Source organism: Chanodichthys erythropterus, chromosome 12 (genome assembly GCF_024489055.1).
Source record: "Chanodichthys erythropterus isolate Z2021 chromosome 12, ASM2448905v1, whole genome shotgun sequence".
Classification (NCBI taxonomy): Eukaryota; Metazoa; Chordata; class Actinopteri; order Cypriniformes; family Xenocyprididae; genus Chanodichthys; species Chanodichthys erythropterus.
Window position 1 is genome coordinate 9,195,152 of NC_090232.1, and position 21,152 is coordinate 9,216,303.

At 37.1% G+C, this 21,152-nt stretch overlaps 2 protein-coding genes across 2 annotated transcripts; one reads left to right on the plus strand and one right to left on the minus strand.

Annotated features, from left to right (window-relative positions):
* The first annotated feature begins 202 nt into the window (after positions 1 to 202).
* On the plus strand, positions 203 to 6,892 carry smcr8b (Smith-Magenis syndrome chromosome region, candidate 8b). Its single transcript, XM_067404866.1, has 2 exons — positions 203 to 4,281; positions 5,742 to 6,892. Exons 1-2 carry the CDS (start codon positions 1,730 to 1,732, stop codon positions 6,157 to 6,159), a joined length of 2,970 nt encoding a protein of 989 aa, XP_067260967.1. The 5' UTR covers positions 203 to 1,729; the 3' UTR covers positions 6,160 to 6,892.
* On the minus strand, positions 6,876 to 20,049 carry zgc:112980 (uncharacterized protein LOC503706 homolog). Its single transcript, XM_067404867.1, has 21 exons — positions 19,989 to 20,049; positions 19,733 to 19,851; positions 19,330 to 19,435; positions 19,148 to 19,241; positions 15,663 to 15,819; positions 15,379 to 15,568; positions 13,458 to 13,580; positions 13,320 to 13,373; positions 13,100 to 13,219; positions 12,762 to 12,920; positions 12,237 to 12,290; positions 12,080 to 12,122; positions 11,510 to 11,726; positions 11,251 to 11,330; positions 10,532 to 10,639; positions 8,604 to 8,684; positions 8,317 to 8,421; positions 8,038 to 8,159; positions 7,833 to 7,955; positions 7,127 to 7,175; positions 6,876 to 7,013 (listed from the first exon to the last, which is right to left on the minus strand). Coding segments are annotated over exons 1-21 (2,169 nt in total). The 5' UTR covers positions 19,991 to 20,049; the 3' UTR covers positions 6,876 to 6,950.
* Positions 20,050 to 21,152: the final 1,103 nt, after the last annotated feature.

The following is a 21,152-nucleotide window of genomic DNA, read 5'->3' on the forward strand; positions in this document are numbered from 1 at the left end:
ATGCCCATTATCACTGATTTTTGTATGCCGAGAAACTTCCTCTTTCTGTTTTGTGTTGCTGTCATGTGAAAACACAGTAAGCGCAAGACAGTTTATGAAAGGTCAAATTCAAAAAAAAAAAAAAAAATGACACGTAAATGCTGAGTTTAACTAAATAGTTAACAGCACCTCCCTTACAGAAGTTTAATATGTTTCTGGAAAAGGCTTAACTGTATTAATAATTTGGCAGAAAACAATTGGATGTGGTACATTAAGGACTTCTATAATAATCCTTTTCTTTGAGCCACTCACATTTACATTTCATTTAACGACGCAGAGAATAGAGGATTTTTAAAGTCAATATAAGGTAAAGTGATTTATTTGTTTTGAAGAGTTCTCATCCTAAAAATAGTTGTAAAAAGATTGGCTGGTAAAATGAAGTTTGTTTTATAAACTAAATGAACAAGAGTTTCATTGATGTGAAGAAAATAACGGTGAAAGTTCATGTCAATGAATTACATTTCTTAATATTTACTCTCCCTCGCAACATTGCAATAACTGCGTATTATTTTTCCACGGTTATTTTGAGGAATTGGTTTGAGGCGGAAACAAGTAGAGATTGAGCCCCCCCTAACCAGAGGTGTCACATGGCCAACTATGGCAAAGGCTGCTTCAGGTTACTGCTATCCGGAAAGCGCTTTAATGTTTGTTTACTTCTGAACAACGACTGCTAAAAATTAACCAACAACTATTCTCGTGAATTGCTGTACTCACGCTTCCGTCGGCGAACACTGGCAAGTTCATTTATCCGTATATTATTCTGAAACGACCAATCAGTTTTCATGACATTGCGTTTATGTCATGGTCTGTATTTTGTTTCAGGCATGTCATTTTTAAATCGGCGAGAACTGTATAATTTCATGCCTGTTGTGGTTTTTCAGTAGTTATTATTCTCTTTTGGTGCTGCGATAAATCACAGTTTACTCGGATATAGTCGCTCTCCTGCACTGGACCAGAGACAGTGAAGACGCCGGTTTCAGGGGTGTAAAGTATGTGAGTGACAAGTTTTATTATTTAAGTATTATTTTATGAAATTTATAGTACTTTGATACTATTAAAACTTAATGCTTATATTTTTAATTACATTTCCAGAATTAAAGAAATCAATATTTTAATTAATTTAAATTTTAGACCTTCAGTGTACAACAAAGTGCATACTTAAATTACAATCGCTTCAGTCTTTCATCTTAAAAAAGTTTTTTTTTTTTTTTTTTTTTCAGTAAATCAACAAACCAGTCAAATCGACGTCCTTTAATTTTTATTTGAAACAGCCAATTAAATTCATTTAACTGGTCAGTTATGTCCAATTGTTCTCGCGTGGAGATTTTTAGCACTTATCACAACATAGTAGTTGACCTAAAACAAAGCTTTAATTATAACCATAGTGAAAAATGGGCAATGTATGTTAAATGTAAATACGGTAGATGATCAGTCTATAAACAGCTATACCTACATGTACTGTAAAACAACTATAAAACCGGCTGTTGGTGAATATAAAGTTAAACTAAACAACTATAAAACCAGATGTTGCTGAAAGTAAAGTTTAACTATCAGGCGTCAGTATAAGTTACTAAAGTATAGCCTTACTAAAGACTAGAAATCACAATTAAATGTGTGAAACAATGTGTGAAACATAATTTCACATTTTTTTACACCCCTGTCCGGTTTGTTTCAAACACTTTTTGCCACCATGATTGGTTCTCCAGACTTGGTGGCTTTCACTAAACAAACAGATTTCAGTGAAATAGACCCATCAGCTCTTCCAGAGGAACTGTCTGTGCCCATGTATCCCTACACTGGGGACATCACCCCATGGTCCAGGATGTCTGGTGCTAATTTTAAGAAGGACTTTATCCTTTTATCAGAGTTTTCGGAGCAAGTTGGGCCCCAACCTTTGCTTACTGTTCCTTCTGAAACCAAGGCTTGTGGGACGTTTGATTTGAACCACTTCTCCCTTCGAATTATGTCAGTGGACTATCAGACCTCCCTCGCCAGCCCGGCAGGTTGTGGCTCTTTGAAATTGAACTTTGTAGAAGACTCAAAGGTAGTTTTAGGGGATTCTAGAGAAGGAGTATTTGCATATGTGCACCACCTTACGCTATATGACCTGGAGGCTCGTGGATTTGTGCGACCTTTCTGCCTGGCCTATGTGTCGTCTGATGAGAATAAAATCATACAACAATTCCAGCAGCTTTCCTCAGAGTTCTCTAGAGTCTCTGAATGTCTGAAAACGGGGAACAGGAAGAACTTTGCGAATGAACTGGAGATAAAACTAAGAAATCTGGAGTATACAAGAGTCATGTTACATAGAGAGATAGAAAGAGAGTTAAATAATGCATCTGTAAAGTGCACCAATGAAAGGGAATGGATGATGAATGGTATACCTACATTAGATAGAAATACAGAAGATGTGAAACTCAAAGAATGTGAAACTAAAATTAAATTGCAAGAGAAAGACGGATGTGGAATTTCAGGAAAGGCAGAAGTAGAGTGTGAAAAGGAGAACAGGCCATGTATTACACATGAGAAAGATAAACGGTTTGGGGATCGAAGGAAGGACAAGCAGGGTAATAGATCTTTCCCAATGCCATTGGCTAACAATGAACACGAGTTGGCCACTGTAGAAAAATTGATTCAGGATTATAAAAGCCTTTTAAAACAGGTCACTTGCTACCCAACCAGGAAACTCAGAAACTCTGAGTACTCTCCTTATGAACCAGATGACCTCCCTCACTCTCTGGAACTTGACCTGGATGATTTAAAGCACGATCAGCTTGTTGGGCCAATGCTAGAATGCAATGTTTTTACTTACACAAACACACCCTCGCATTCTTCCCGATTTGACAAGCGTCTGAAAACTCTTGAAGAATTGTGTGACGACTACTTCCACCAACAGGCTCTACAGCAACTGTACTCCATTGAGAGGACATTCAGAGGAGATATTTGCCATCTCTACACACAACAACTCTGCCGTAATCTTCTCCGCAACCTTAAATCTACCAATTTCTTATTTGAGGATCCATGTGACTTGGAAAGTGCTGGATTACAGACGGGAATAGCTGGTCAACATTCAGTCCGACAACCCTCCTTTCTTCCTGCACCCTCAATTCTAAGTGAACCTGTCAGTCTTGAGTCATATGCCTCCTGTGTTGAAATGGTGCCAATCAAACTACAGTTAGGTGGATCTAGCCAATCTCCAGTTGTACCCAGCTCTGTAAATACCCCTTCCGAGGATAGCCTACCCTTGACATCCGACACCGCCCCTGTAGAAGCTGAAGTGGAAAATGAGGGAGCAGTTTCAGCTCTGGATTATCAAGAAAATGTGGAATATGTTTCAGCTTTGATGAAGACCAGTATTAGTAGTGGAGACAGTATTGAGGTCTTAGGGACGGAGAAGTCCTTCAGATCGCAGGGTTCAAATTTACCAATGGATACAGCAATGCAAAGACCACCACCTTTGTCCACTACAGCTGCACTAGTGTATCTAAGGCAAGGGAGGGTACCTACTAGACGGACTTGCAGTGAAGACAGCATTGAGGTGCTTAGCACAACAGAATCCATCCTACCAGAAGAACTGCGTGCCTCATACCCTTGCGTAATTGATGAGGAAATCCCAGAGCAAGAGAATGATGAGAAAGACATGCGTCAAAAACAAGACAAAAATGCTGAATGTGTTTTGGATGTGGGCAATGTTCCTGGAGATCATGGAGGTGCCTGTTTGCTGGAGCAGCAAGGTTTTTATCCTGCCGTCACCCTGACCCCACCTGACTGTCCTATTACTTTGACTCTAGGTGGGTCAAGCTCTCAAGATGCTTGTCATGTAACAGAATCGCTCCCTTTCTCATTGTTAGATGAGCCCTGTCGGACAGAACCTGATGATTTGTCAGACTGCTTCAGCTACCTGAGCACCACTGCCTCCACAACCTCCGAATGCCCTTTCTCTGTTTGTCTTCCCGGGGATAAAAGGGAAGGTGGGACCAGACGGAAGCGTGGCAGAGCAGGGCGGGCAGCATTGCAGTTCTTGCGACAGTTTCCCTTTGCAGTTCACGCAGTGTTTAGCCTTCTAAGTGGCCGAACATTGGTGGTACTAGGCAACGAGGAGGCTGCAGTGAGACGACTAGTAACAGCACTTTCTGTGTATGTGCCACATCTGAGTAGATACAGAGACAGCATTCAGCCATGGACTTCAATGCCGCTGCAGCTTACTGACCTGCTCAACTGGAAACTTATCGGCTTTAATAGGTAACATTTACTATGCCTCATAATCTTGTTTGAATTGAAGTTAACTCAAATATCTCCATAATCTATATCAGATACTCACCCTCATGTCGTTCCAAACACGTAAGACCTTCGTTCATCTTCTGAATACAAATTAAGATATTTTTGATAAAATAAGTGAGATACCGGACTCCTGCTAGACAGGAATTTGAACCACCACTTTCAAGGTCCAGAAAGGTACTAAAGAGAGCGTTAAAATAGTTCACTTGACTGCAGTTGTTCAACCTTAATTTTATGAAGTGATGAGAATACATTTGTGCGCAAAAACAAAACAAAAATAACTTTATTCAACAATATCTTCTCTTCTGTATCATACTCCTACACTGTTTAATTCAGCGCTTCCAGGTTCTACGTCAGAACGGCAACATATTATTGGCTGGCCCGTGTCAGCATTGCACGCATGCATCATGCTGCTTTACATTAATTCACTACTTTGTTGAGCTTAAATGATATAGCGTCAGCCGATTCTGAGCCAATGTTCTGACGCAGAACCTGGAAGCGCTGAACGTAAACAGTGTAGGAGAATGACACAGAAGATATTATTGAATAAAGTCGTTATGTTTGTTTTGATTTTGCACACAAAAAGTATTCTCCTCCCTTCATAACATTAAGGTTGAACCACTGTAGTCATGTCAACTATTTTAACACTGTCTTTTAGTATCTTTCAGGGCCTTTAAAAAGTGGTGGTTAAATTGCTGTCTATGGAGTAATCAGATACCTCTTGGATTTCATCAAAAACATAATTTATGTTCTAAAGATGAACAAAGGTCTCACATTTTTGGAACGATATGAGGGTGAGCAATTAAATTACAGAATTTTTATTTTGGGGTGAACTAACCCTTTAGGTTTAACATCACACATCACTGTTTCCAGGTCCAAAAACTCCTCCGGTACAAAAAGCAAAAAACAAACTGTACTTGCATACTCAAATGGGCAGCTGTAGTACTACTTAAAAATCATGATCATAACCTCTACTGCCTTACTAAAATCTTAGGAGGCCAGTGATTCTTTTTTGAATCATTACAATATTGGTATCTTGGTCACTCTAAGCCTGGAGACTGTGTAAATCATGAGTTCTGAAAAACTTAACTTAAAAGTGTGCTATAAAAGTGCTCATAAATAGCTGTGAGATAATATTCTCATTTGAAAGAGTAGAGGCTTGGACCCAGAAATAGTATTTATAGGAAGGTCAACACATCATGACATGACAATATGGCTCTTCAGGAGCAGGGTTGTGTGCCAGTGGTATACAGCATAAACATTAATTCACTGCTTTGTTGAGCTTAAATGATAAAAAAGGGCATTTTACTTGGGATGAATAAAGACAAGAACCTAGTTAACCTTTCAACAATGTCATCAAGATAAAAACTGTTAGCTAAGTTGAAGCCACTTTGACTGTATTTTTGCTTTTTATATTTACACAGGATGTGCTGTTTTACTCACACAAATTTGCCTCACTGCCTGGGCCATTATAGCCGATACCTCAGTGTTCTAGATGTGGATCAAAAGACACTGCGCTGCCCAACATACAGTGGTACTCTAATCAACCTGCTGGTGGATCCAAGGAGCCACTTCAAACGTGGAAACACCTACTTCATGTTTGCTCAAAGTGTGCAAAGCAAGCTTGTCACCAGAGCATTCCTTTTAACATTTTTACATGGTCACCATACAACAAGAAGGCCTTTGGAAAATACAAGGACAGAAAGTTTTCTTTCTGAATTTCACAAAGACGATAAGAAAATACTCAACTATTTATCTGAGCTCATTAAACTTAACTTCATGGAGATTCCACCCAACATCCTCCGATTCAGCTACACCACATCCTCCGTTTTCAAACTCTGAAACTGTCATTCACACAAACTAGTCAACGATTTGGGCACTCTACAGTAGTTATACTTGGCTTTGACTGCATTCAAACACATCTAGTTGTTTTTGCCCGGCTATAACAGTATAATCTTTACATTTTCTGCATGCTTTGAAATCTTGTTTATAAAGGAAGTTGAATAGAATATTTACAGTAACATTGCGCAAAGATCCCTAAAAACCGTCATAGGTCACAACCTTAAATGATCTGTAACAAAGCAATATTAAACTGCTTAGTGTTGCATTTGAAACTTTGTAATTTATTTAAATTACTACCGATGTTCAATGTTTTGTATATGGTTCTGTTTCTGAATATAATTGTGCTTTACATGCTCCAGGTATTAATCACAGTACTGTAATGTTGAAAAATACTGGTCATTTCCCATAAAAGAAAAAACACATGACAATGAAAAAAATTTAGAACTACCACTTATAACCTTTGAAAACGTTAAAGGCACTCTTTCTGTACATTAAAACTGTACAGTTTGTCATCTTGTTGAAACGTCAAATGTTAATATATACATAATAAAGATAGTTCTTAATTTTTGCAGCTTTAAAATTCTGAATAACTGAATTGACTGAAAAATTTGCAATTAACAAGATCAGTTATATTAGGAAGTATGTCTCTCAGCTAAATTTGCCACAAACAAAAACACTGGGATAAAACAATTTCCCTAGCAGATGAAGGTTAAATGAAACTGATCTCATCCAAACGTATTGCAAGAAATGAAACGCAGCCCATGTTCATTTGTTCAGGATGTTGGTCAGGCTTATTTTACTTGGCGCTGCATTTGTTGCAGGATTCTATGCTTTTCTTGAGTAAGTCTGGCCACCTGCAAAAGAGAGAAGAGCAGCTTACTTTAAAAAAAAACATGAGTTATTGAGATCTAATTATATCTTTGTACATTTTCCGTTACATTAAGCCATCAATGGAAAAGATTCTTACGTTGCTTTCAAGTTGCAGTCTCAAGCTTAGTTGCCAAGGGCAGTACAATCTGAAATCAAATAGAGTGCATTTGCAAATTGTTGACAAATTAAATTATGCCATGTTCTTACATACTTAAAGATATAGTTCACCCAAAAATTAAAATTTTGCCATACTTGCTCACCCTGAAGTTGTTCCAAACCTGTATGAGATTCTTAGTTTCTTCTGTTAAACACAAAAGATGATATTTTGAAAAATGTTGGTAAGACAGTTGACGACACCAATTAACTTTTGATGTAAAATTTGACGTTTCAAAAAAATACTATGGAAGTCAATGGGTGCTGTCAATTTTCTGGTTACCAACATTCTTCAAAATATCTTTGTGTGTTCAACAGAAGAAAGAATCTCAGTCAGGTTTGGAACAACTTGAAGGTGAGCAAGTTTCATTTTTGGGTGAACTATCCCTTTAAAATTAACAAAATTATCCTATTGCTGAATATTATTCCTGATTTCTCCAATTGCCATTTTATTCCTGATCATCCTTTTTATATCCCTCTGGACAAAATGTATGAGGAATATCCAAAACGTCCAATGCAATTCCAATATTCTATTAGAAATTGAATTCCTTTAATATATTCATGCATGTACAGCAAATCTACATCATAAACATCCCTCAGTCATATGACATATCATGAATTCACTATAGTGATTGACTGCTGCTTCTTACTCATTCCAAGTGGCAAGCAAGCTATTGATGGGATATGTGTAGGAGTCTAGCATCACTCTGCTTTCCACAAAGTACAAGCAGAGGAAGGATGCAACCAGGGAATGTTCGGTATCAGTCCATTTTCTGAAACAGATATGTAGCATGTAATTGCTTATGAAGGTTTTTTGTACAGTTTTGGTGTATGTGTGTGAGCACACAACCTTACCCCTGTACGAGTTGGTACTGCTCATGAGACAGTTCCTGCAGAAGACAGCACAGAATGTAGTGCAGCACTTCCGGTTTTCCCAGCAGACTGTTGAAGAACCAACGGAGCGCCCAGTGGTTGAACTAAAGGCAAATTAAATTACACATACAATCAATTACACATGAATCATGAATTCATAACAGAACTCAGGGAACTTCAGCATTTCTAATTGTTGTTTATAGCTGTTAACTGAAGGTCTGAACTTGCCCACATTGACTAAAAACTACAGAAAATAAGTACCCTGAAAGAAATGATGACATTGAGGATGGGGCTGAGCTGAGAGTGGAAAATGCGCAGCACCAAAGCCTGAGTGACTAACAGCAGTCTAGCCTGGTCAGGATAATCCTAATGGAAGGAAGAAAAAAAAAAAAAAAAAAAAAAAGAAAAGTAAAACAACATTACATAGCACCAATAAGACAAAACAATATGTTGTAAAACACTATACTGTAAAAAAAAAAAAAATAATAATTACTAATAAGGTGGTTTAGGCAAAAAATAAATATCAGAATGAATTAATTTAAACTCACATTCTCAAAGGATTTGGGGATCTGTATACGGGAACTCAGCGTTAGCTCCTTGAGAATTACATTGGCAGTGTCTCTGGTCACCTGTAGAGAAACACATATTGTCTACAAAATATCTCAGTATGTTCTGTATCCCTCTTCCCATCCTGACCAAGCTTGTCGCACAAGTCCTAAAAAATGAAGCCAAAGCATCTCGATCGCCCCCAGGTGGTTGGTCCCAGTATAGGTCATAAACCTCACCCTCTTCATGTAATTTAATGGTATGTCAGACAAACTTAAAGCTGTGGTCCGTGATTTTTGACCCTCTAGCGGTTAATAAACAGAACTGCATGCGTCTTGCGGAAGAACATTCTAGCCGGAGCTACTTTTCTCTGTGTGTGTCTATGGCGAGTCACACAGTTACTGTTATACTCTGCGGCGAGTCCTACCAGTCTGGTCTGAAATAGTCCGAATATAAACACTTATTATAAGTGTACCATAATGATTCAGGATAAGACAAAAACACGGTTTGGAAAATGGATTCATGTTGTATATTTAATTTTTGTAAATTTTCAACAAAAAAAGTTGCGGGCTGCAACTTTAAATTACACTTCAAATATTTTTTTCCAATGATGGTTTGTCATTTTATGTAGTTTTTAATCACGCTGATGTAAGTTCAATTGTTTATTTATTTATTTTTTTTTTAAATAAGTTTGGTTTTAGTTAGTTATCTGATGCTATAAAAACAGGGGTGTGACATCATGATTGACAGCTGTGATTGACAGCTTCTCTGAGCCAAGTAGTCACTGAGGCACCAAGAACATTTTTTCAGGAGGAGACTGGAGCTTTAAAGGAACACTCCACTTTTTTTGAAAATAGGCTAATTTTCCAACTCCCCTAGAGTTAAACGGTTGAGTTTTACCGTTTTCGAATCCATTCAGCCGATCTCCGGTTCTGGCGGTACCACTTTTAGCATAGCTTAGCATAGTTCATTGAATCTGATTAGACCGTTAGCATCGCGCTTAAAAATGACCAAAGAGTTTTGATGTTTTTCCTATTTAAAACTTGACTCTTCTGTAGTTAAATCGTGTACTAAGACCGACAGAAAAGGAAAAGTTGCGATTTTCTAGGCTGATATGGCTAGGAACTATACTCTCTTTCCAGCGTAATAATCAAGGAACTTTTCTGCCGTATCATGGCTGCAGCAGTGCAATGATATTACGCAGCGTCTCTCTCAAACGTCTCCATGATTGCAAGGCACGTTCCCTGTGCAAGTTCCCACATTGCACTGCTGTAGCCATGGAACGGCAGCAAAGTTCCTTGATTATTACGCCTGAATGAGAGTATAGTTCCTAGCCACATCAGCCTAGAAAAATCACAACTTTTTATTTTCCGTCGGTCTTAGTACACGATTTAACTACAGAAGAGTCAAGTTTTAAATAGGAAAAACATCAAAACTCTTTGGTCATTTTTAAGCGCGATGCTAACGGTCTAATCAGATTCAATGAACTTTGCTAAGCTATGCTAAAAGTGGTACTGCCAGAACCGGAGATCGGCTGAATGGATTCGAAAACGGTAAAACTCAACTGTTTAACTCTAGTGGAGTTGGAAAATTAGCCTATTTTCAAAAAAAGTGGAGTGTTCCTTTAACTTTAATTTCTACATTTCCATAACTGTTTATTTCACATAGACATAATGAGTTCTGCGGTAAACTGTTCTAAAAAATTCTGCGGGAGTGTGGGCGGGGCTTTTATAGTCTGGCTCCACTTCATGCTCATTACTGCGCAGACTCGGGTCCCAAATCAGCACAAGATGTCAGCGCCATATTAGGACATTGACAGCTTCACTTTTCTACAATGGAAGAGAGTGGAGATGCGTAGTCCTTTTTTCTTCTTTTTTTTTTTTTATACAGTCTACGATCCTGACAGACACAAAATAAACACTCTTCTCACCTCTTGAAAGGTGACGTCAGGCTCGGGATAGAATGCACCAACGACAAGACCATCTGGAGTAATAAAGCTGGAACTGACAATGCCAAGCAGATACACCCAGGTTTCGGCCTACAAACAAAGAGACATCCGTCATAAAAGACACCAGATCTAAAAAGACACTGACAGATTTCAAACACATATGAACAGTTCATGAATGAAATTGAAATCACAATGGGTTTTTAAGTTATGATTGGTGGCATCTGATGCTAAATCATACTGTCCTGAACTGTCACACATTCAGTATGCAACAACTAAATAATGGCATTAACAGCAAACTAAAATGTTTTGGTTAATAAATAATGCAAAATATAGTTGTGGTCAGTGATAAATATAGATAAAATGGCCAGAATTTAATCCACTCAAATGTTACAAAAAAATAAGTCAACTGAGCATTTATGCATCAAATATCCAAAGTCAGACACAAAAGGGCTTTTCACACTTGAAATAGTTATCCCTGGGTCATTCTAAAAACTGGGAACATGGAATCATGGGTTATCTTGCTTCACATTTCACACTGCTCATAATTTACCCAGGGTTAACAATTAAAGGAACACTCCACTTTTTTTGAAAATAGGCTCGTTTTCCAACTCCCCTAGAGTTAAACAGTAATCCACCTTATTTACATTAAAAATAAGGTAGATTAAATTATATAAAATAACTTTATATACCGTTTTACCTACATCTGCAAAAACAGTACCATTACAGTCCAGAACCCTCAGTGCAAACTTCAATACCTCCATCTTCTTGAACGAATTTGAACCTTTATTGAAGAAACAGGGTTGAGTGCCACTGGTATACAGCATAAACATTCATTGCTTTGTTGATGAGCTTAAATGATACAGACACAGTTAAAGTAGGGATACATAAAAATGCAGGAAAACAAGAACCTGGTTACCTTTTCAGCAGATGTCAATAAGATAAAAACTGTCAATTCTCTACCTTCGATGGGTGTCCATTTGGTGCTCAGTAAAGGATCAGGTATGATCATATGGCCATTTCCTGGATCACATTCTTCTTGTGCTATATCAGGGGCTTGGCCTGATGCAAAAATTCTGAGGTAAGCTCTGAACTGTGGAGGTGTGAATCGGGAGGCGGGGCAAGAGACACCAAGAATTGGCGAAAACATTGAGTGGACCGCACTACTGTAGTCGCCAACCTGAACACACAAACATAACAGAAATAAATACATTCTAGAAGGGGCATTTACAATAGCATGATTATTTACCTTTCCAATCTTTGATAATATGCAAACATTGTGTCATTTAACAACCACTGCCTTTCCTTTTTGAGAGGAATTTCTCTTTTTTTTTTTTTTTTTTTTTTTTAAGAAAGATTATATTTTAAAAAGGGTGTCCTTGACCTACAATGTAGATCATACTCTCCACAAATGCATCAAAAATGAGAAAACTCCTGAGAGTCCTGACTTAAATGTCTAAACTGAGTATATAAAACTGAAATACATTAAATATGGTAGAAAGCACTGAAGGAAAAGGATTTATTCCGATGTACCTTGCACAGGTAGAGGGGAACCAAGTCTCTCATTCTCTGCAGCCTAAATCCCAGACAGACAGACATGCATGCATACAATGAAAGATTGTACCATACATTATATTAATATTCTGCTTATATAACACAAAATTGTTCATGATTTGCAGCTGGCACTCACGTGGGATTATTGGTACTTCTGACAACTTTCAGATAGCGAGCCAGCTCACGGTACCTAGCGTGTTAAAAAAAAAAGGGTCGATTATTAATATTATTTTATTAAGATTGGCAAGGTCCAAAGCAATGACACTTAACACAATAACTAAAATAATAATCAATGGTCCAACACAGAATCTGCTAACTTTTTCCTTATATTTTCGGTGCTGTTAACAAGGAAAAATGTCCAGAAAGGATTTAAAAAGGCAATATTAAGCCCTTTTATAGTCTTTATTTTATTTTTTTTTTACACTATTACTGATCAATATTTTGGATCATTTAAATAATGTTTCAGCATAGTGGAAAAAAAATACAGTTTTGGGTAAATCTACCTTTAAGTATGTATAACAATTTGGGAATGACAGATGAAAGACCTCTTTGTGGAATTCTGCATGTGCAGATTATGTGTAGGCCCATTTGATTTACTGATTTAATAAGATTTAATAAGCAGCAAATTAAGCAAAAAAGTACACTAAGGAAGGGCCATTACTTGTTTTGTTTTTGAAGTTTACAGACTCTCGCTTGAATCACGCTCAGAGGTTCATACAAGACTTGAAGCTTTCGACCTTTGACCTGCCTCTCTCCAGTGATGTTTTGACCTTTCATCACACTACAGAGCAAGGGATCATCCCAAGGTAGCACACTCAGACTGCAGTCAAAGAAAAGAAAACTGAATCTTAAAACACAACAAAACAATGGCAGACCACAACTGAAGAATTATTGCATCAACAAGCAAAATATGTGAAACATTTTTGTGATGAAACATTCTTCAAGCAGCAAAAAGTGCTTGGCTTTTCTACACCCAAGTGACAGCACATGTGTTGTTACCTTTTTGGCAATGTGCAGGTTGGAGGCAGAGGAAGCCTCTGGAAGAAAAAGTCCAGCTGCTTTATAAAAGTGCTGGAAAAATCGAAGTCAACTAAAAGCGTCCACACCTTCGTCATAAATCTGAAAGACAAACACAGACAGTTTATATAAAAAAAAAAAAAAAAAAAAAAAAAAGGCACTGACCAAGTAAACGCATAAAAGAACAGGTGTGTAGCGTTACCTCCACAGGAGCATTGACACAGTTTCAAATACAATGTTAGCAGCAAGTATATTTCTGCAAGGGAGACATAACACAAAGAATTATACACTACATATTAAAAACAGGGGTCAGTATATGTAAAAGCGTATAGTATTTTACCCAGGAACAGTGTGGGTGACGAAAAGCTTGATAGCCCCTAATAGCATCACAACAGAAGCCTTTGGATTCTCTTTCTTTGCTTCATTCAAAAACATTTTGATATGCTGACTCACAACAGTGTAACTGCAAAAAATAGAGAGTATAGCATTATTAAAGCACATACTCAACTCCAAAGTTGCACTGATTACAAAATGTGATTATAAGTAGCGGTGTTTGCTAAAGGCTGGAATACACTACACAACTTTAAAAAATCTGATCAGATTTTAAAACACTAGGCTTCATACACTTTCCAACTTTGTAAATGGTTAAAGAGGAAAAACTGGGCATCATACACTAAACAACTGAGGATCACACACTACCAGACTTTCAAATCATTACGAACACAACAAACGCACACAGAAACAAGCCTCGTTGCTAGGAGGTGTCTGTAATTGGCTACAATGATCAACGCTTCAAAAACATAATTCGGCGCTCTTTACAGAGCTTACACAGATACACACGGGAGCAATTGAACGCTGGTGTCAATCAGTGGTGTCTAAAATATCCTCTGATAGATGGATTCGCTAATAGACGCTTGTTTTCAAATGCTCCCGTGTAAGCGCTTGGTGAAGAGCGTCAAAGTCTATTTACAACATGTTTGTGAAGTGTTGATCATTGTAGCCAATCACAGATATATCTGTTGAACACATGAACACAATGGCCAATCAGAGGTTTAAGAATCTGCTCAACAGCTGCTAGGGGGAAATGCTGGTATCGTCAGGTTTTTTAAATTTCAGTACCTTGGTACCAAATTTGAACTTTTGACAACCCTACTATAAAGATTACAGGTGAGTGGCGAAGTCAGTTGTTTTATCTGTGCCGAGTCCAATTAAATTCCAGTGTTCTGGTGAAAAACTATGTTTCCATCCACCTATTTTTATGTGCAATTTGAGATATTGCATAACACTAGAAAGAAACACAAAGATGCGCATTAAAAAAATGTATGCACTCAAATGAGTAGGATAAACTTTTCATCCGATAAGAAAACTAATAAACTACAATGGAAACAGGTTTACCGAATAAATTCCTCGATGCGCATCAAAAAAAGACATGTGACTTTGGGATGGGACGGCACAACTGAACCAACCAGCGGACCGATCTCGTTGCACAGCATCTGAAATGCTGTTTTGGTTGGTCTGAAATGCCTGAGCAAAGTCTGTTGGCAAAGTGATTCAGTATAATTACATCCTAGAACTGTCTTACATGACTGTATTCCCAAAACAACAGGCATCTGCCTCCAAAAGCAAGATAGCTTTACTGCGCTTTATCTGCACGCTCTGAGGTGCAAGTAATTTATTATATACGAAATTATTCTTAGTGATTTTAGCACGTTTAGCAGGAAGTGGCGACTTTGTTCTCTTCAGCTCACTGTATGGAAATGGTGCTTTATCCGATATTCCAATTTCGCGCATAAGTTAAATTTGCAACTTTGGATGGAAACACAGCTACTGGTAGATAGAGGACGTTGTGTGTTCTAAAATCTGCTTAAAATGTCAAACATGTTTTAATATCCTCCAACTGGATAGAATCAAAGTCTGAAGATAAAAATCTGTACAAGTCTGTGTCCATCATGCACTATGCTATTTTCTGTGAATTCTGTCAACTCAAAGCCCAAAATCTGGGACTGGTGCAGAGGTTCGGCAACTATTGTTGACTAATCTAGACTGAGCTAAAGTCACGTTGCTTATTTCAGCCTTAAAAATTACCATTCGTCATGCTTAGATATAAATCTAATTACTACAATAACAGTCCATGTAATATGTTAATCTCTTACCCAAAACACAGTTCTAAATTATCTAAATTAAGCAAACTGTGATCAGTTTCCAATTTTATAAAGCAGATTGCAAAATAATACTGAAAGGAATATAAAAGGACCACTCACTCGTACTCCAGTATCTTAAAATGATGTTTATGGCATCCTTTACATCCGATGGCTTGACTCTGTATAGTGTTGTTATCGTTGTGGTGACAGATGCACCGGCATTTTTTTTTATGGCTGGAATTCTCAAACCCCAACAAGAAAGTTGCATATTTCCTTGCCAAACTACCAGAAAATGTTTGCAATGAAGCCTCTACAACAAACACACGCAAACAATTTTAAGATTTAGGTTGGCAAAGGTACAAAGAAACAATACATCTGCAGTTTAATCGCATGAGAGAACATACCTGCACGTCGTAGGTCTGCATCCATATCCAGTGGGTCAAAGGCGAAGTTCAGCTCATGCAGATATCCCATCAGTCTCTTATCCCGGAGGGCCTTCCAGTAGACGCTGTGCTTATGGGCATTACAGTGGCAAACGCCAGGGGTAGTCCAAGACTCACACTTTAAAACACAAGTCAAGCCTCATTTACTTACATGGCGCTTTATCAATGCTTCACAAACACAAAAGTGGCCTTGTTTTTATCCTGATATATATTAAAGGATTAGTTCTCATTCAAATGAAAATTACTCCAAGCTTTACTCACCCTCAAGCCATCCTAGGTTTATATGACTTTCTTCTTTCTGATGAACACAATCTGAGATATTTTAATAAATATCCCAACGCATCCAAGCTTTATAATGGCAGTGAGCAATACCAACGAGTATGAAGTTCATCCATCCAGCATTAGCGAACTCCACACGGCTCTGGGAGGTTAATAAAGGGCTTCTGAAGCAAAGCAGTGCGTTTGTGTAAAAAAAAAAAAATCCATAGTTAACAAGCTATGAAGTAAAATATCAAGCTTCCGCCCAGACCGCTTTTCGTATTCAACTCACGAAGAAAGCGTAAAACTCTCGCAGTTCAGAAAGCTTACACTACATCCTACGCCTTCCGTATTCAACTTACGGAAAAAGCTTAACTGATGCAACTCCAGTTTACACTTTCTTGAATAGGATTGAATACAGAAGGCATGGGATGTAGCGTAAAGGCGGTCTGGTGGAATACGGAAGGCAGTCTGGTGGAAGGTAGATATTTTATTTAGGGCTGTCAAAATAACGCGTTAATTTCGAATTAATCTGAGAAAAAATAACACATTAAAAAAAATTGCGCAGATTAATCCATTCCGTATTGACCTTTGAACCTGGATCCGTTCTCGTGCGCGCGGGCTCTCTGTCTTCAAAGTAAGCACCGTCTTTGCACTCTCTCTACATCACACATAATAATCTAAATCAACTGACAATGCTAAAAGTTCGTAAGACCGAATCCACGTTTCATGAGACGCATTCCGAGAATGTTTTTCCACCTGTTGGGTGTAAATAGTGCTCAAAAGAACGTCACCTCATCTTCTCTGACAGGCGCCCTGCACGTGCAGCTGACATAAACCACACTTTCAGTAAACAAAAAGAAAATCCTATCCAGTGGTGTTTTCTGTGTTCACAAATCTTTTGCGATGTCCTAATAACAGTCGTGATTCGCATGCAACGCGTCAACGTCCGCTAATGTCCAATTCACGACCTGATGACTCATTTGAACAGATTCATTTTAATGAATCATGACAACAACTGATCTGTCCACACAGTCTATAATGAATCATTTACTCGAACAACTCTGAAATGAGAACATAAGTGTGCTTACCCCATTTAGCAAGAGTGGTTAGTAAAATTAGCCTTAATAATACAGAATATTTTCAGGTTATTTAAATGACAATGTGTAGTAAATTAGGCCTACCTATAAAATCAGTTAGTTTAGACTGGAATGAGGTGAAACCAGAACAAAACAAGTTGTTGTTAGCTAGGTGCATTCAATTGTATATGGTAGAAAATTATATTATTAGTTAATATAACTTCTAAATGCTACTTTTAATACTTTTTAGGGTTTAGCAAAAAAGCATCTTCTCTTACAAAGCTATAAAATCACTTTTGATCAGTATCGGGCTCGCAGATCACGTGGGTAGGCACTTTTTACTGTTTGTGTGGATGATCATGTCTGTCACCACTGAAGACCATTTTTGAGCCAGGAAAAACCCTGCATTGATTCATTTGAATTGAAATATTTAATACTTTCACATCAAAAATTATGTATGCGATTAATTTAGATTAATTAAATCACAGAGTATGTAATTAATTAGTTTAAAATTTTTAATCGATTGACAGTCCAAATTTTATTTCATAACTTTTTTTTTACACAAATACATCGCTTCGCTTCAGAAGGCCTTTATTACCCCCTGGAGCCATGTGGAGTACGTTTATGATGGATGGATGAACTTCCTTCAGCTGATACTCGTTGGTATTGCTCACTGCAATTATAAAGCTTAGATGCGTCATGAAATTTATTAATATAACTCAGACTGTGTTCCTAAGAAAGAAGAAAGTCATATATACCTTGGCTAGAGGGTGAGTAAAGGATAATTTTCATTTGAAAGTGAACTTATCCTTTAAATCCGTTCATATAGAGGAAATAATTCAGGCCTAGTATCCATCAACACACCAAGCGAAGAAACTGTGTTCAGAATAAATGTTTATGTACCAAAAAAAAAAAAATTAAGTTTTTTGGAATTGACTTTTTTTTTTTATTATTTTAAAAAACTAAAAAAAAAAAAAAAAAAAAGTATTTTATTTCTAAAATAATAATGTCTGTCTGCCTTAACAGGATTAAAATAATTGGATTTTTTTTTTTTTTACATTTTACACAAAAACGTATAAAAAAAACTAATGGTAAAACATGATTCACTTTCTGAATGAAACAAAATATAAGTAGCTTTTTTCCCCCCTTCTGATTTGAGGGATTTAACACTCTGCCATTTTTGTGAGTAACGAACAAATTCTATCCACCTTATTCCTGACTAGCCTAATGCGTTTCGAATTATGGGTTGCACTTCCGGTTTGGGGAACTTCCATTTAAAAAGACTGAAACGAATCGTTTCAAATCATAAGGTTGCCCTACAAAGCCTATCTGTCAGTTTGACTAAATGAGCTGTCAATGTTTCTTTCATGTTTTATTTTTAAGACATCATGAGAATAACGTAACGCTTGGTATTTTAACGTAACATTATAACAAGAATATCTATGGCAAGAGCTCTTTTCAGACGCTGCTTTCTATCCTCTTGATTATTTTCTTTTGTCCCTTTGCATTCCACGGTAATAGTATGAAAAAGGACAACATATACTGCACATTTGTGGTCTGTTCTCCGGATATAATTTACAATATATCCCATTAATAATTCACTGGAATGCACAAAGAATATCTTGTTTTTCTCCTCAAAGCCTCACATGTCTTTCCAGGTTTGTTTTCACATGTAAATACAATTTATCATCTGTAAAAATGATGGAAATCACTTTGAAATAGTATCACGCAATGCTGAAGTTCATGAACATTTTTTATTAAGGAACATAAATTACATAATACAGATATAGTTATATTTAACCCGTCCGTTATTGCTGTGGAAAGAATCGCGCTTCTGGTGATATTCATGGTCTGTTGAAAGTACCTTGTTGATGCTTTTCATTTTAAATGTCCTTGTAATGTTCATTGTTTAAAGGCGAGCAGAATAATGGCATCTCATTGTAATCGGTTTAAAAAAAAAATGCATTATTGCGTTCATAGAGCGAGCCTTTTACTGACCGTTTACAGCTAAACAGAAGTTACACCCATAATTCACGCAAAGCATCATGGGGTGTAGGAATAAGGTGGATAGATGAGAGTCTGATTTAGGTTTCAAACTAGTGAACTCACCGTGGAGGCCAGTTTGTCACAGATGTAGCAAAAACACTGATCGCAGTGCTTTGCATTATTTTGTAGAGGTCCTGAGATGTCCATCTCTGCTCGACTAGAACAAGCAAACACACAATGGCACATAAACAATCACAGAAAACACAAGTCCTTCACACAACAGCGGCCTTGTTTATTGTACTGACCAGAAAGCCAGGGTGCAGTCATATCTAGCATGTGGAAGCACTGTTGCAGTTTGGGAGTATGTGATGGCCAAGTCCTCATCCAACTCCTCAATATGTTTGGATATATCTGAGATCAAAAGAAAACAAAGAGAAGCAGAGAGATGACAATGCTACTGAATGATAACCATAGTGTCTGTGGAATAACAAGGAGCTTCAAAAAGGTACTGCATTGGTATATAAAACAAAAATATGTATTATTACCATGGTAAATGTTAAAACCCATTGCATTACTGCAGTTAATGTTAAAGAAAACATGGTATTGCCATGCTACGTGTCCAAAAAGGGTTGTTTTATGGTTCATTTGAATGATCACAACAGTAACTTTTAGTTTTTTTAGTGTCAAGATTAACGTAACGCAGACTACCTGCTTCGTTCCTCTCGTTTTCAACGATCAGTACAGAGGAATCGTTGTGGGACATCAAGGAGTCACCTTCATCTTCATCATCATCGCTCAAAATTATTATAGGAATGTTGTGCTGCGTCCTACGAGACATGACAGAAAATGAGAAGAAACTACCTCAAATAACAGCCTAGCTCAATTAACATTGCCTGCGTCTCGTATAAGAAAACTTTAACATTTACTTTATTCGATTTTCTGTAACTTTGATAATTAAACTTACATATTTTGTCGAAATGAACCCTTGGACGCGCGCGTTCAAAGTTTGGCGCTTCCGCTGAATCACGTGACTCTGACAAATCGGAAATGTTGTCAATATCTTACCCTCCCCCAGTCGATAGTTAATTTAATTTTAATTCGTTTTACACAAAATATATTACAAAATCACAAAAACAACAATACACAACAGGTGCCAGAAGTACTGATAAAATAAATACTTACAGTACAGTATATCTTTAGTATCTTGTCATGTATTTCCGAAAAAAATAATTAAACAAATTAACGATTCTCCGCAAATGTCTATTGTTAGAAAAAAAACATATTAATTTAATGTTTAAGGGAAAAAAATAAAATAGACCTTTCCGCATTACCACCTACGTCTGTTGTAAAAAGTCTTCTCTCTTTGCAAAAAAAAAAAAAAAGAAAAAAAGAAAAAAAAAGAAAAGAAATTCTAGATATCAAAGATGTTATTGACTTCCAGATGCCAAAGTGTGTTACAAAGCCAAGATGCCAGCTGAACATGTGGCCACTTCAGTAATATCTCTCTGTTTCATACAGTTTTTCCATCCTGTTCTGATATTGGGAACTTAGGTATTTTCCACTTTTTCTTTTTTGGCCCATCCCCATTACTCTTATTTCTCCACCTTCTTAGCCTCTTTTTAATGGTGGCACACTACCAACTCTATTAAAAAAATGTCAGAAGAACATTTAAATTGTACCCCAGGTAGACTGATATGTCCAAAATCATATACAACATTTAAATTGGGAGAGCAGAATACCCTCATACCCTAGGAAAACATATTTATTTCTAATAAATATATACTATATTCCAGATTCCAAAACTCAGACTTTATTGGTCAAGACTACAAACCCGAGATGCCTGCAGAACATCAAACAGTCCCAATCGCAGCTTCCATTTTTATACTGTTCATAACCAATGACCTCATTCACAGGTGTTTTCCTCCTCTCTTTTTTTTGTTTTGTTTTGGTTTTGGTTTGTTTTTTTGGTTCATTCCCAAACACTTTTTCATTATCTTCTTGCTTTCATTGTAATGGTGGCACATGTACAGCTTTTTTTTTTTTTTTAATTCACATTATAAGATTATACTTCAAATGTTCCCAATACTGATAGAAAATACAAGTAAAAGAAGGATATACAGATGCAATA